The 13,228-nt window shown below is 40.7% G+C and overlaps 3 protein-coding genes across 3 annotated transcripts in view; 2 read left to right on the top strand and 1 right to left on the bottom strand.

Moving 5' to 3' along the window:
- LOC134677080 (protein seele) overlaps positions 1–13,228 on the bottom strand; it is a 222,735-nt gene that overhangs the window by 19,832 nt on the left and 189,675 nt on the right. The gene's annotated exons all lie outside the window — the stretch shown is intronic.
- LOC134676793 (uncharacterized) overlaps positions 1–13,228 on the top strand; it is a 122,290-nt gene that overhangs the window by 42,604 nt on the left and 66,458 nt on the right. Inside the window, exons 2-9 of the mRNA XM_063535174.1 lie at positions 2,081–2,485; positions 2,801–2,873; positions 5,141–5,344; positions 6,480–6,604; positions 8,038–8,132; positions 8,817–8,877; positions 9,645–9,703; positions 10,501–10,630. Coding sequence (XP_063391244.1) covers positions 2,811–2,873; positions 5,141–5,344; positions 6,480–6,604; positions 8,038–8,132; positions 8,817–8,877; positions 9,645–9,703; positions 10,501–10,630 — 737 coding nt within the window. The 5' untranslated portion in view covers positions 2,081–2,485; positions 2,801–2,810. The remainder of the gene's footprint in view (positions 1–2,080; positions 2,486–2,800; positions 2,874–5,140; positions 5,345–6,479; positions 6,605–8,037; positions 8,133–8,816; positions 8,878–9,644; positions 9,704–10,500; positions 10,631–13,228) is intronic.
- LOC134676730 (piggyBac transposable element-derived protein 1-like) lies at positions 11,543–13,073 on the top strand. The gene is made up of 2 exons (XM_063535116.1): positions 11,543–11,596; positions 11,952–13,073. Exon 2 carries the CDS (start codon positions 11,952–11,954, stop codon positions 13,071–13,073), a length of 1,122 nt encoding a protein of 373 aa, XP_063391186.1. The 5' UTR covers positions 11,543–11,596.

The following is a 13,228-nucleotide window of genomic DNA, read 5'->3' as shown; positions in this document are numbered from 1 at the left end:
CTGTTGCCGCTATAACAACAAACACTAGAAACAAAATAAAATAAATCTTAAGCGGGGCTCCGATACAACAAACGTGATTTTTTTTGCCGTTTTTTGGGTAATAGATACGGAACCCTTCGTGCGCGAGTCCGACTCGCACTTGGCCGGTTTTTTCTAGATACATATTCACGTCTCACCTATTTTTACGATACCACGAAATCTCCATTTTCTTTTCGAGGTCAGCCCAAAAAGTCCACCCTGCCTTATCACGACCTCGATCTGCAGTCCTTACACCATCAAACCTATACGGCTACCACCAGTTTTGACATTGACAGATACGCTCGCGTCTACGTAAATTACTTTCTATACATCTCGCTTGCACTAATATGCGAGTACGAGCGAGATGCATAGAAAGTAAGCTACTTAGATGCGAGCGTATCTGTCAATGTCAAAACTGGTGGTAGTGGTTCTTACCTAGTGACTCTTAAAACTCGATGTCCCATCGTTGGGTCAATGACACCTTCTCGTAACTCATGAGGCCCTGGTACTTGCTCCGCGCTAAATTCAATTTTTAGACAGTTGTTTTCTAGATTTTGGCCACCGTAGCCTATGGAGGACTAACTGCCGTATTCGAACTTCAAGATATTCACAAGAGACGACACGTACTAGATCCATTCTAAGATACGTTATAGTTTAGATATCAACTAGTTCTCTTTTGCAGCGCAATTCGGGCAACCAAGTCACTTTTACGTTAGATAGAGTAAGCTAGATCTATTAGATGAAAGTCATATCCTGTGGAAATCGTTCAAGAGCATCTCCAGAATCGGGCCCTAACACGGAACGCTAAGTGGTTTTCGTAGTCTATGGATGTTGCTATATGAAGGGTGTCACATGCGCGTTCCTAACTTATGGAGAAATTCTTTCTACTATACAACCTAAAATAATTAATTTGATCTATAGCTTACGTAATAGGTTAGGTAGTCCACCCTGCCTTATCACAACCTCGATCTGCAGTCCTTACCTGAACCTAATCTAGTGACCCTAAAACTCGATGTACGGTACGGTCGTTGGTCAACGACACCTTCTCGTAACTCATGAGACCCTGGTACTTGCTCCGCGCTAAATTCAATTTTTAGACAGTTGTTTTCTCGATTTTGGCTACCGTAGCCTATGGAAGACTAACACGCAACGCTAAGTGGTTTTCGTAGTCTATGGATGTTGCTAAGGGTGTCACATGCGCGTTTCTAACTTATGAAGAAATTGTTTCTACTATACAACCTAAAATAATTAATTTGATCTATAGCTTACGTAATAGGTTAGGTAGTCCACCCTGCCTTATCACAACCTCGATCTGCAGCCCATACCATCAAACCTAACCTGGTGACCCTAAAACTCATTGTACAGCCGGCAGCAGAAGTTGCTAAGCGGGCCAGGTGTTCAAAATGATCTTGACGCGACTTTATTGTTTAGCGAATAAGAGCGTGTCAAGCTAATTTTGAACACCTGCAATTTCTGCTGCTGACTGTATGCTCGAGTTCACAAGGGCATTTTTGTAACTTTTTTTTTTTTTTTCTAAAATTCATCAACTTTTGGGTTAGTTCTACTCAGAATCACGAGGACTTAAAAAAAATGTGTCCCAAGAAATGTCAGTTTTGTGACGCATTTTCACATAAGTACATTTTGTATGGACCGTCACAAAATTAGTTTTCCGCTGAAGTCATTTAGTGTGCTACGCCGTAGCCCGTAGCAAAGTGTTTACCGTAGCGTTCGTAGATAGTTCGGTTTCGGCCAAAACCAGAGTAAAACCGAACCTTTGGTTTCGGCATGAAATCCGGTTTCGGTCGGACACTAATAAACCCCAGCACGGATATGATGGTCGATTTTGTCTATGTAACAGCGTGATTAAACGGTATCCGTCACTTTCTATCCCGCGGTGTTAAAAAGTGACGGATATTTTATCACGTGGATAAACCTGGATAAAGCCATCCATAATAAGCCGGCTGGAGGCCGATTCTGATTTCAAAATTTGATAAAGTTTTGATTTTGTTAATGGGTTATATTATTTAACCAAGTAATTCATTTACTTTTCTCTTTGTTACAGTTTAATGGCGTCCAACATAGTGAAGAAACACCGTATAAAATCACCAACGCCGTCAACCCAGCAATAGAGAAATTAAAAAAAAATGCACTCCGTCAGCCGCCGTCCACACCACACTATAAACCACCTAAAAATTAAAAAGAAACGCAACGAGCTTACCAACACTAAACCGAACGTGTGTTCCAAATTTAAACAGAACCGTTAACGGACTCGCATTCTAGAATTTTTCGATTTTTTTTTATTTTGAAAAAGGAAGCTTTAATAAAATTTCTAAACGTAAATTCCCATTCGGATAGTTGCCTTCTTAGTTAGTAGATCTGTGATTGGTCCAATTTCTTGTATATTGTATAAATAACCACGTAGTTGTATTTTGTGATTGGCTGATTATCGTTTGGAGATCGAATAAAGGTGAGTTTTTGACAATTATAAAAGTAATCGGTTTAGGCTGGTATTCCATATGTCCAACATCTTAGTGCAATGTGTATTTGCGTCTCACATTTTGCTTAGTAAGAGATTGAAATGCAAAGTTTTGTTTCTTTTTAAAAATAAAGGAATGTCTCCTTTAAGTAAAATGAGCCAGCTTAAGGATTTAAGGTAGTTTCCCTCCAGGGCTCGACTTATCTTTCCAGCCTGTATATCTAAAAATGTCACCAACTAAAAAGAAAAGTTAAAAAAAATTGTAATTTAAAATTTAAAAAATAATTGAAACGTTAACGGTTTCAGGTACCATAACATGGAGAATCCTGAATCTGAAACGAGCTCCCCTCCAGAGGAGAGCGCGTTGAATAGAAATAGGGTGAGTTGATATTATTGATTGAACAACATACTAATACCACAGAATAAGTAATTAAACAACACTACCGATAATACAAACCGATAATACGGGTTATCCGCAGATGGTCTAGAACGCAAAATGACTAGTGTGTTGTCTTGCCTAAATCGCAATTAGTCTACATCGCAAACGGTCTAGAACGCAAAATGCCCGAATTATTTTTTTCCATTTTATCTTAACTTTATAGCGATGTCGGCGGAGCCCCGCTTCCGCGGGGCTCCTATTCTTTGCTGTTTGGCCTTCGGCCATTTGAAGATACCTAACGTACCTAACCTACCTATGTAAAATGTGGTGATATAAAAAATGGGCATTTTGCGTTCTAGACCGTTTGCGATGTAGACTAATTGCGATTTAGGCAAAACAACACACTAGTCATTTTGCGTTCTAGACCATCTCCGGATAACCTGTATTATAATACAGTCATTATATCCAAAAAACCGACCCTACCCGTGAATAATTAGTTCTTGGATTTTTTTTTCGTAGGTCCCTCGGGGGGGTCACTGGGAGTGTAAATTCAAAAAGTAGGCTGAATCAGGCTCCTGCGTATATTCGAAAAATGGTTTTTTTCCAAAAAAACCAGTTTTATTCAATAACTCGGCCATTTTTGATTTTACAATAAAACCGTAAGGACAAAAATTGTAGGAAATTTGATTCTCTACAAGGTAGTCCAGTCATTATATCCAAAAAACCGTCCTTCTCGTGAATAATCAGTTCTTGGATTTTTTTTTCGTACGTCCCTCGGGGGAATCACTGGGAGTGTACATTCAAAAAGTAGACTGAATCAGGGTCCTGTGTATATTCGAAAAACGGTTTTTCTTGAATAACTCGGTCATTTTTGATTTTACAGCAAAACCGTGAGTACAAAAATTTTAGAAAATTTGATTCTCTACAAGTTCGGTCCTCACAATTTTTCTTCTAGGATCGATAGTTTGGAAATAAAATTACAAAAAAGCGACAAATTCAAAATAAATTCAACATCTCGTTTATTTTCAACTTTACGACATAAATGAAGAGGACTAAAGTTGTAGAGAATCAAATTCTGAACAATTTTGGTTCCCACCTTTTTTCCCCCAAAATCGATATTTTAGAAATTAAACCTGAAAAACGCGACAAATTCAAAATATGTATTATCATTATCTCCTATGTTCCACGCTTTACGGCATAAATGAAGGGAAACAAACTTGTAGAGAATCAAATTTTCTAAATTTTTGTCCTCACGGTTTTACTGTAAAATCAAAAATGACCGAGTTATTCAAGAAAACCCGTTTTTCGAATATACACAGGACCCTGATTCAGTCTACTTTTTGAATTTACACTCCCAGTGATTGCCCCGAGGGACGTACGAAAAAAAAATCCAAGAACTGATTATTCACGGCAAGGGTCGGTTTTTTGGATATAATGACTGGAGTAACTTGTAGAGAATCAAATTTCCTACAATTTTTGTCCTTACGGTTTTACTGTAAAATCAAAAATGGCCGAGTTATTGAAGAAAAACCGTTTTTTTGGAAATAACCATTTTTCGAATATACGCAGGAGCCTCATTCAGCCTACTTTTTGAATTTACACTCCCAGTGACCCCCCCGAGGGACCTACGAAAAAAAAATCCAAGAACTAATTATTCACGGGTCAAAATCTATAATGGCTGTACTATTATGGGTCATACAGAACGGCCACGCCTCGCCCCGCGACTGGTTGCGACATGAATCTGGCGGACTTCTGGCGTCCTCTCAGTAAAGCGACTTACCCACACATACACAATGACGCGTGTACAGACGTGCCGCGCACACATATAAACGCAAATGATTTTTGACGCATGGCGTGTCCGCCCTGCTGGTAATAATCCCTAATTTTCACTGCCAACGACCCGCTAGGCGGGTTCTCTGTTCGTAGGCGCTTTTCGCTACATACGGTTTTTCTGTGTCATGGGCTACGCTCGTAGCTCGCGCTGGCAGTGATTTTGTTGAGCCATTTGTGACCCAGTGATACGCAACGTACCACGCTGGAGCAACAGGATTTGATGCCATGGGGAATGCTCAATATGAGTCCAGTTAACTAGGTTTAAATAATATTTATTTGTACAGTGAAAATAAAAATGATTTTGTACAAAAAAATACAGAAGTTTACCAAAGGAAAATAATGATTACATGACGAAAAATAATACCCATACCCATCATAAATATTACCGGAAAAATATAATTACATTAATTACACATCTAAATTGCTTTTTTCAGAGTTTCAAGTCGAAACAACTAGTCAGAAGCCAGGCGATACGCGAGTCGCAATCTCCTCCGCGGCCCGCGTCACCCGCAGTCGACGACGCCAGTACCGATACCGTTACCGCTACCGGTAACGGTAGTACCGGTAACGGTGGTACCGGGAATCCGGTTACGGACGTGGTGGAGGTGGAGGAGAAGAGGCGCCCGGTTGAAATACACGTGAGTTTTGAAATTTAGTATAAGTAACTTTTTTTGAAGTGAAAACTTCTTTACCGGCGCTGAGCACTTTTTGAGGTGGAGAAAAAATGATAAACTCGATTCAGCGTAACGCGTAACGTAACGCTGACGTCATGTGTCACGGACAATGTTATTCACCAAAGAACTTTAGTCATAACGTATCATAATCAGGTCAATTATTTAAAACTGGACTTTTATATTAAGCAATAAAACTCAATGTTCTAATCTTGTACGGGCTGAAATACGAGGATCTCACAGTTAACTTTATATCACTCAAATATAATTCAATAAAGCTACATCTTGATGAAATTGCTAATAAAAGTGAACTCTAGTACTGGTGAATAAAACCATCAAAATATCATGACCAAATAGATATTTAGATATCTAGATACGAGGTGATATTTAGATGCGAGGTCTGCAAGGTAATTTTACAATTTCTATTCGAATTTTAAACAATTAACGCTACAAATTTAAGCTCACTGGCCAGCAATTTCGGAACTAAAGTTTTTCAATAGAAAGGAGGATGGGTCAATTATACATAGTGCTGCAGACATTTTGGACTAGTCATTGAGTTTTCACTTCTGTCGGCGCTCCCGGAGTGCAACCCGTTGTTTATTTAGGGATTGTGTTTGCTTAATTGGTGAAATCACTCGGGGACCAATCAAACATGTAGCATTAAGTTTTTGGTAATAGAATTGGACGTAATTTACGGAAAAGGATTTAAAGCATAAAAAATTGTGAATAAATTCTATAAATATCTCGGTCTGAAAGTTATTCATTATTTATTTTTTGTAAAATTTTTGAAAATCTGATAGGACAAAATGACGGCAAAGAGGGGAGGCCTTTGCCCAGCAGTGGGACACTCCTACAGGCTAATAATATTTTTTTTTTTTTTGAAAATGCAGAAATCAGCTCTATAAGACAGCAGGAAACGTATCCACTATCCAAATAGTAAAATCCAAACTATACTTGCCGCAAAACTAAGTGGCGATGGTGAGTCAGGTCATAATGCCATCTCTTTCACTCTTGGTTGTTCTTAACAAGAGTAAAGGGAACAGCATGATCTCAGTCGCCAATTAGTATAGCGGCAAGATAAATACAGATGGTATACTTACAGATCACAGGCGGGGCGTGGGAGAGCGGGGAACAGAAATCTCGTCGCCGCTGGCCGCAGCAGTCGCGCGACTTGTTGTCAAACGGACCTCGTGTCGCTTGCGTCGCGGGCTGTCGCTCACAGTGCAGGTACTATACGGGAGGGAGTGAGACAGAAGGAGTCATAGGAGCATGAGAGAGGGGGAAGTAGAAATCTCGTCGCCGCTGGCCGCAGCAGTCGCGCGACTTGCTGTCAAACGGACCTCGTGTCGCTTGCGTCGCGGGCTGTCGCTCACAGTGCAGGTACTACGGGAAGGAGTGAGACAGTAGGGTGGATACACGGGGGAGAGTGAGACAGAAGGAGTCATAGGAGCATGAGAGAGGGGGAAGTAGAAATCTCGTCGCCGCTGGCCGCAGCAGTCGCGCGACTTGCTGTCGAACGGGCCTCGTGTCGCGTGCGTCGCGGGCTGTCGCTCACAGTGCAGGTACTATACGGGAGGGAGTGAGACAGAAGAGTGGATACACGGGGGGGGGAGGGAGACAGAAGTTATAGGAGCATGGAAGAGAGGGAAGCAGAAATCTCGTCGCCGCTGGCCGCAGCAGTCGCGCGACTTGCTGTCGAACGGGCCTCGTGTCGCGTGCGTCGCGGGCTGTCGCTCACAGTGCAGGTACTATACGGGAGGGAGTGAGACAGAAGAGTGGATACACGGGGGGGGGGGGGGAGGGAGACAGAAGTTATAGGAGCATGGAAGAGAGGGAAGCAGAAATCTCGTCGCCGCTGGCCGCAGCAGTCGCGCGACTTGCTGTCGAACGGACCTCGTGTCGCTTGCGTCGCGGGCTGTCGCTCACAGTGCAGGTACTATACGGGAGGGAGTGAGACAGATGGAAACACGGGGGGAGGGAGACAGAAGGAGTCATAGGAGCATGGGAGAGAGGGAAGCAGAAATCTCGTCGCCGCTGGCCGCAGCAGTCGCGCGACTTGTCAAACGGGCCTCGTGTCGCGTGCGTCGCGGGCTGTCGCTCACATTACAGGCACTATACGGGAGGGAGTGAGACAGTAGGGTGGATACATGGGGGGGAGGGAGACAGAAGTTATAGTAGCATGAGAGAGGGGAAAGTAGAAATCTCGTCGCCATTGGCCGCAGCAGTCGCGCGACTTGTTGTCAAACGGGCCTCGTGTCGCGTGCGTCGTGGGCTGTCGCTCACAGTGCAGGTTAATGAGTTTCATATTCTTGTTATAAGTTATTCATTTATTTTTGGGTATATCTGTGTATGATTAAACAGGTATTTTTCATAAGAAAATAATCGAATTTAAGCTGTTGTGAGACATACTAACATTGAATAATACGCGATACACGGCCGTCGTGAACGCTGCTCGCACTGTTAGTACTTGGGAAAGGAGACCTAGGCTCTCCGAAACATGTCGCGCGAGTGACTAAAAATAAGTGAGTCTAAACCGTGAAATTATTCAAGAAAATAATATTTGTTAGTCACAATGTAGGTCGTCTTTAGCTTCCATTTTATTGTACCATAACCACCTATTGTTATTATTTTACCATTTATGGCTCTGTTGTATTTTTCAGGGGTCAAAGACGACGGAACCCCTGCCCGACCAAACAGGATTCCGGCATATCGTGTCCCGATGACTGCACCGACTGCTCCGACTTCGAGCATACCGGTAATTTTGATAATAATGTTACTGTCATACCGGTTTCATACCGGTTAACTTTGTCTGATGAAAAATGACTACGATATATCGTGTCCCGATGACTGCACCGACTGCTCCGACTTCGAGCATACCGGTAATTTTGATAATAATGTTACTGTCATACCGGTTTCATACCGGTTAACTTTGTCTGATGAAAAATGACTACGATATATCGTGTCCCGATGATTGCACCGAATGCTCCGACTTCGAGCATACCGGTAACTTAATAACGTTACTGCCATGCCGGTTTTTATACCGGTTAACTTTGACAGGTGAAAAAGGACTCCGTTATATCGTACCCGATGATTGCACCGAATGCTCTGACTCGAGAATACCGGTATTTTTTATAATAACGTTACTGTCATACCGGTTAACTTTGTCCGATGTAATAGGACTCCGGTATATCGTGTCCCAATGATTGCACTGACTGCTCCGACTTCGAGCATACCTACCGGTAAAATTTGATAATAACGTTACTGTCATACCGGTTTTATACCGGTAACGATTTAACGTCATAAATAAAGTACGCAGCGTAAACAATTTCCCATTTGCGTAAAAGTCCTTCGTTCTGTTCTACCCGATATCATCATCATCATCATCATCTCGATAGTTTCCCGATATAAGCTGTATAAAAACATTCGTTGTGTTTTTTAGGAGGCTCGAGTAACGATGTCAGAAAAGCTTGCAGTTTGGATTCGGACGAGTCATATTGCAGGTTAATAATTTTTGTACAACTTCTTTAATTAAGTACTTCTTAAAAATAAGGGGGGGGGGGGTAGAGACTATTAATTCCATTAATTCCGGCGGTCCCATCTACAATCTATTACCTACTTATGTTATAATATGAAAGAATCGGCTGGCGTCCATTGGCTCGTTGGGCGGACGACCTCCGGAAAATTGTGGGTCATTCTGGATGAGATTAGCTCAGGACCGGGACAAGAAGCATACTAGAAGACAGGCCTATGCTCAGCGCGATAAAGGGCTGATATGGATGCTATAACCTGAAGATTGTACCTAACATATGTTTTTGGCAAATATTAAATTTTTGGTACAAGCTTTTATCACCGACTGTACTTTTCTTTCCACAGGCAATTAATACTCATCGAGAGAATTCTAAAAACCGCAAACACAATCAGGTTTCGTTGTTTTATCACATAGTTCCTAAGCTCGATGACACCATAATATTGCATTGTCACCCGACTTACGTATGTATGCAAAATTTCAGCTGAATCGGAAATCGGGAAGTGGATCAAATTTAACTTGCAAGATTTGATTACAGACAACGGTCAGGTGAAACTAAATAAAAGCTTGTAGAAAATATGATGATCATTTTAAGGGCATGATTGATAGCCGTGTAAAATAATTGGCTCTTTCTTTAGTATCGTAGTAAATATTCCGTAAAAAGGAAATTATGAATGATTAGCTTTCGGCCAAAATATATGTTTTTAGAATATTATTTTAAAGCAACATTTTCGCTTACAGATGTCCGGAGGGGAAAATTAAACCACCAAAGACTAATTCTTTAAGCAGAACTGATTCAGGTGAGTAATTCAGATAATTTTATAAATGCAAGTAGTCTTTTTGCACAAAACAACTTATTTTCCTCTACCTCTCTTATTTACCTCTTCTTCCTGTATTATTTGTATTGTTTTCTGTAATGAGGTGTGCAATAAAGAGTATTTGTATTGTATTGTATTGTATTTTAATCAAAACTTGTGGCAAATTGCGGTGTTAAATAAAATGTTATTACTATACTGTTTTTTGGGTTGATTGAAATGCTGAAAATGAGTAAAGCGTTTAACAATGATTATGGTACATTGTGCAACATGGGGCGTAAGTTGAATATTGCAAACGATACGATAGTACATTGTGCAACATGGGGCGTAAGTTGAATATTGCAAACGATACGATAGTACATTGTGCAACATGGGGCGTAAGTTGAATACTTATTGCAAACGATACGATAGTACATTGTGCAACATGGGGCGTAAGTTGAATTTTGCAAACGATACGATAGTATATTGTGCAACATGGGGCGTAAGTTGAATATTGCAAACGAGAGAAAGTTAAATCGCTCCGGCAAGCCGTTGCGATTTAACTTTCTCTCGTTTGCAATATTATTTATTAGCCCCGAGTTACACACAATGTTTTTCATCACACTTGCGATACAAAAATTAAGTACAAAGACAAAAAACTGTTAATTATGTCACTAGAAACTTCAAAACTCCTTAGGGAGAACGCTTTTTCTATAACTCCCGCTAAAGCCGCGTGCAATTCCACATTTACTGAGCGAGTGTGATGAAAAAGTATTTTACACTAATTAATTTATTTTGAGCAGATAACAAAATGGAGCCAACGGGCCCGGAGCTGGTCAACTTCATAAGGGAAACTCTGAACAAGAACACAAGAGACAGGATGCTGCTACTGAAGATAGAAAAGGAATTACATGCACTGGTCACCGATACTGGGTATGTTGACATTTACCGGGTATATGTGACGTTATCTATGAAAAGGGACCTCATTGTCGATGGCTCTTACGCCATTATTAACGATGCTCCGATATAAATTCAATGCCGCGCGACGCTGTGCGGCGTAAGTGCCATCGACAATGAGGTCCCTTTTCATAGATAATGCCCCATATTTTGTATGTCCGGATGTTCTCCTCTAAACTGAAAATCGTAATTAGATTCCAAAAAAAGTAAGACAATGTTGCCACTGCAATAACTCCTACGATATAAAAAAACCGGGCAAGTGCGAGTCGGACTCGCGCACGAAGGGTTCCGTACCGTAAAGCAAAATAAAAAAACGGAAAAAAATGCAAAAAGAAAACGGTCACCCATCCAAGTACTGACCACGCCCGACGTTGCTTAACTTTGGTCAAAAATCACGTTTGCTGTATGGGAGCCCCACTTAAATCTTTATTTTATTCTGTTTTTAGTATTTGTTGTTATAGTGGCAACAGAAATACATCATCTGTGAAAATTTCAACTGTCTAGCTATAACGGTTCGTGAGATATAGCCTGGTGACAGACGGACGGACGGACAGCGTCTTAGTAATAGGGTCCCGTTTTACCCTTTGGGTACGGAACCCTAAAAAGGGAGCGACATGTAGCGACCCCTTTAACCCTTTATAGGGCAATTAACGATTTCGGTCGCAAAAGTGACCACTTGAGTACCTATATTTGTGTAGCTCAAATTTCAAAAATATTTATGCATATAACGTATTTTGTGATTATTTGTGTAAACCATGAATGGGCAAAGGTCTCAAATGCGACCGCGAACCATAGACAACAAAAACCGGTAATTTTGACGCGACATAAAAGTGGTCTCGAACGCGACCGCTGCACTATTAGAAAAAAAAAACATGCAGTTGACAGCTATGCAACAATTATTTGGCGGTTTTCTCCATAAATAATGAACAAAACCAGGAAAAGGTAAGTTATTTACGTAAATTTATCTTTAATTATGTCTTATTTGTGCAGTTTTAAGCAAGTACATTCATTCTTACAAGAATAATCGGGCTTAGAACTGAACCTCCCGGTAAAAAAACAATCGGTCCGTAATTTGCCCCCTCATGTTCAAATCTTATATTTTTATGTTAAAACATAATATATTTTGCTGTAGTTTTCTATATCAAAGGCTGAAATAATATATTTTGATTTACAATTATTGTTTTTGATTAATTGCAACCGGCAAAGATAATATAACCTTATCATTTCTAAATTCAGGTCCACTTTTCACTCCTCCAGCTTCTACCATGAGAAACATTAACGTGGTCTTATGTTTTAGATGTACAGGAAACGATACTTCACCGCTGCGGAACTGGAAGATCTATCAGATGATCAGATAGAACAGTTATTTTCACTGACTGATGAACAGGCTCTGGATTCAGATATTGGAGGAGATGATGATGCGGAAGATATCTTAGATGTACCAGCCAGAACAAGAAACATACCAACTAGAGCTTCAACCCATATAGCTACATCTTCTCCACCTTGTGATATTCAGGAAGAAATACAACCTCAGCCTCTTTCTCGCAAAAGAAAAGTCCCTAATGGAGACATAACCCAAGAGACAGGCAGCACTATTTCACCATCACCACCACCACCAGAGGTACAAACATCTGAAAAACGTAGACGAGGAGCTAGAACCAGAGGAGGCACTAACGCTGCATCTAAACGACAAACTGTGAATGACATAAACTCTCCATCCACAAGTGCAACAGGGTCATCAGTGCAACACTGTAGCCAAGGTAGCCTTGGTGGCAGAGGAAGCCATGGTGGCAGAGGAAGCCATAGCGGCAGAGGTAGCCGTGGTGGCATAGGTAGCCGTGGTAGGGTGTCTGCAGTATGTGGAGAAACTCAAGCAACTGCAAGCCAGCCATCTCAGGAACAGTTTGATTTTAAACGAATCTACAGGACCCCCCAAGAGTACAAAGGTTTTAAATTCAGTTCATATGCAGGTATTAATGTTGAAGTTGATTTGCTCAATCCGTTAAAAATATTCACTTTATTTTTTACCTATGATGTTATGACCAATATAATTGTTGAGAGCAACCGGTATGCAAGTCAAATGGGCACTTCATTGAATTTGTTTCAAGCTGAGCTGGAAGCCTTTTTAGGAATCCTTATTATTATGGGCTTTCACACATTACCTTCTATGAGGCTTTATTGGTCAAATAACAAAAATTTTAGAGTTGATGCTGTTGCAAAAGTAATGCCACTAAAACGTTTCTTAAAAATATTAAGGTATCTTCATATAAATGATAATTTGAATATGAAGAAGCCGGGAGAACCAGGTTTTGATCGCTTACACAAGGTCAGACCGTTGCTTGATTCACTGTCTTTTTCATTCAGCAAAGCATTTTCTCCAAGCCGATATTTGAGTGTTGATGAAAGTATGATTCCGTAATAAAAACGATATTATTTTCTTAAAAGTTGTTTAATTGTGTGGTTTAAATAAGTTGTAGGTGAATGAGCAGTGGTCAATATATAGACCGCATTGTATAACGCTGCATGATCACTGGTCAAATGGATGACCACCCTAGATGGTCATCAAATGGTCAA

This window comes from Cydia fagiglandana, chromosome 25, assembly GCF_963556715.1.
Source record: "Cydia fagiglandana chromosome 25, ilCydFagi1.1, whole genome shotgun sequence".
NCBI classification, from domain to species: domain Eukaryota; kingdom Metazoa; phylum Arthropoda; class Insecta; order Lepidoptera; family Tortricidae; genus Cydia; species Cydia fagiglandana.
The sequence above is the reverse complement of the archived record's forward strand: the minus strand, read 5'-3'. Positions and strand labels throughout refer to the sequence as shown.